General features: G+C 32.7%; 1 protein-coding gene across 1 annotated transcript in view; it reads left to right on the top strand.

Annotated features, from left to right (window-relative positions):
* Positions 1 to 216: 216 nt before the first annotated feature.
* Positions 217 to 2,672, top strand: part of LOC119677012 (ell-associated factor Eaf-like) — a 7,043-nt gene continuing 4,587 nt past the window's right edge. The window contains exons 1-3 of the mRNA XM_038088278.1: positions 217 to 357; positions 425 to 549; positions 614 to 704. Coding sequence (XP_037944206.1) covers positions 311 to 357; positions 425 to 549; positions 614 to 704 — 263 coding nt within the window. The 5' untranslated portion in view covers positions 217 to 310. The remainder of the gene's footprint in view (positions 358 to 424; positions 550 to 613; positions 705 to 2,672) is intronic.

Here is a 2,672-nt window from a genome sequence, read left to right on the forward strand (position 1 = left end):
TCGAATCAAATAAAATTACAACTAAATCAAGTCACATCTAAAATATTTTCATCAATTAATGTCTACACATAGAATGTTCAAGTTTATCGCTTGACCATCGCAGCAATGTTCTAATCATTAATATTTTTTTCATTGTATTTTTTTCAAAAAAAATAATAATAAAAATAAAAATAAATGAATAAATAAATAATAATTAAATAATTTTTTACTATTTGCAGAAAATTCCGGTGTGCCTAATACTGTTTATAAGGGAAATCACAGAAATTATACGAAAGAATGTATTATAATAATAGACAAGAAAACAGGTGATATGACTTTAGAAAAATTAAGCTACAATATACAAGTTAAGAAGACAAGGTAAATTTTATAGTCAAATAGTCAAGTCAGATATATATTAAAGGGTATATTTATTAAAATTATACAGGAGTGAAGCCAATAAGCCAGCCATTAACCCAGTTATGACAACGGGACCTCCAAAATTGGAAAATACAACGATGCGTTTACAATCTAAAACTAAAGTGTCGACTGGAAGTCGACGAAATAATATTAGTATGTGAACTATCGAGATTTGATTTTGAAAATAAAACTTAAAACTTAAATATTTGCATTTCAGTTGATTTCAAACCGCGTAATTCTCCAATGCAAGGCTCTCCATCAGCAGGCGTCAGTTCAACGGTGCACAAAAGTCCACAATCAGCGCCTGCGTAAGTTCTAACATGGATGTAAAGATTTAAGTTTAATTCGAATAAGTTAAAAAATGGATCTATATTACTAAAATCCAACATTCAGTACAAGAGGCTTTATTTCATAAACATGAATTATTTATGATGTTATTATCTATCAATAATACATGTAAAGTTATGTAGTTATAGTTATTAAAAAAAAACTAAGCATTTTTTTTGACCATTTGTTTGAAGTCAAATATAGGGTTTCACACTTTGTGTTTTAAGTTATCCGCTTATTTTTTATGTATATTGTAGCGACCTATTTCGACGCTATCTATAGCTGGGGTATAACTCAACGAGTATACCAGGATTCGTAATAAGAATTAAAGAAATAAGACACTTATGTGTTGTGTTTACATTTTATTAGTGTTGTTAACAAAATAACAAAGTTGCATATTGTGTAATCGTTATACACGTTGAGAGTATCGTGTCGTTTGAAGATTTTCGAGCGTTGAGGCTGCTGAAATCCACCGTTGCGAGTAGTGCTAAGAATTTAGTGGGAACCTTTGTTAGCTATAGCCAGACAAAGATCCCTTCCCTGATGCTACGCCTGGGCACGCTCGTCAGCAATCGTCAAACGCTCGTATAATTCACACGTCTTCCAACAGTGTTGGTGACTCGTCATCCATTCCTCCATCAAATGGAGGATTGCCAAATGGCTGTCTGAATGACGGGTTAAGTTACCCTATGCCTGCATAAGCCAAGCAGGAGGCAACTTCACTCAAACTAAATCGCCAATCCACACGGCGATCGTCAGCAAAGGCCAAACGAATTGCCATATATCGAGACTAACTAGTCAGAGTTCCCACTGTTGTTCCTAACAAACTTCTAACACAGTGCTGGTGAATTGCAATTCAGTTTTGCATCAGCAATAGCCAGATGGAAATCCGATTGGCTGATTAAGAAGTTACTCTTCGTCAGCATAGGCCAGACGAAAGGTAACTTCTTCAATATCAGCTCATTCATCCAACCTCAACTGTCCACATGGTGAACGTCAACAAAGGCTAAACGAACCACCATGTGTCCAGATCAATTAGACCGAGCTCTCACTGTTGTACCTAAGCACACACAACTAACTTTCAACAGTGTGAAATTTCAAATAGAACCAAACCGCAATTTGGATTCCTTTTATATAAAACTCCTTCTATTGTAAACAACAACAAAAAATATTTTGAGGTAAACAAAGTACCGTTTGCAAAACAATTTTCATATTGCATTCAAGTTTAGCAAACGTACCCGCACAAAGTGCACCGTTAAGGCTCAGTTAGACGGTAGGTAACGTAAGAAACTAATTCGAAGCGAAATTCACAACCAACTAAACCTGCATATTTGATAGCAACGAAATTAACAAAAACAGTGTACTTTGTTTATTTCGTTTCTATCAAACACACAAGTTTCGTTGTTTGTGCTTTTCGCTTTGAATTAATTTCTTACGTTACCTACCATCTAACTCAGCCTTTAATTCGCCGAATGTGCTAGTAGTAAAATCGTGGGAAACTACGATTTTACGAACTTAGTAAGAGGACTGGCATAAAATGCATACTTGCGAAATAATTAAAATTCGTCGAATTTTGGTATTAATAAAGAATGTGGGAAAACCGTGATTTTAAAAATTTAATTACAACTGCTTAGAATAATTGTGTTTTATAGATTTTGGAAAAGAAATGCTTTTTTCCGTGAAATTTGGTCCTCACAATATATATATAGAAAATATAATATATATGTATGATTTAATTACTGTCGAAAACATAAAAAAATCAAACAAAAATTTGGTATTACAAAGTAAACTTCTTTCATGTAATTTTTTCTAACATTTATAATTGATAAAACAAAATTAAAAACATAGAATTTATTTCTTACCGAACTTGATATTTACCTGCATTCAGATTTATATTTTCTCGCATTTTGGTCTTATATTTTTCTATATTTTACTCACACATTAAAACC

The sequence above is a fragment of the Teleopsis dalmanni genome, chromosome 2, assembly GCF_002237135.1.
Source record: "Teleopsis dalmanni isolate 2A chromosome 2, ASM223713v2, whole genome shotgun sequence".
Lineage (NCBI taxonomy): Eukaryota > Metazoa > Arthropoda > Insecta > Diptera > Diopsidae > Teleopsis > Teleopsis dalmanni.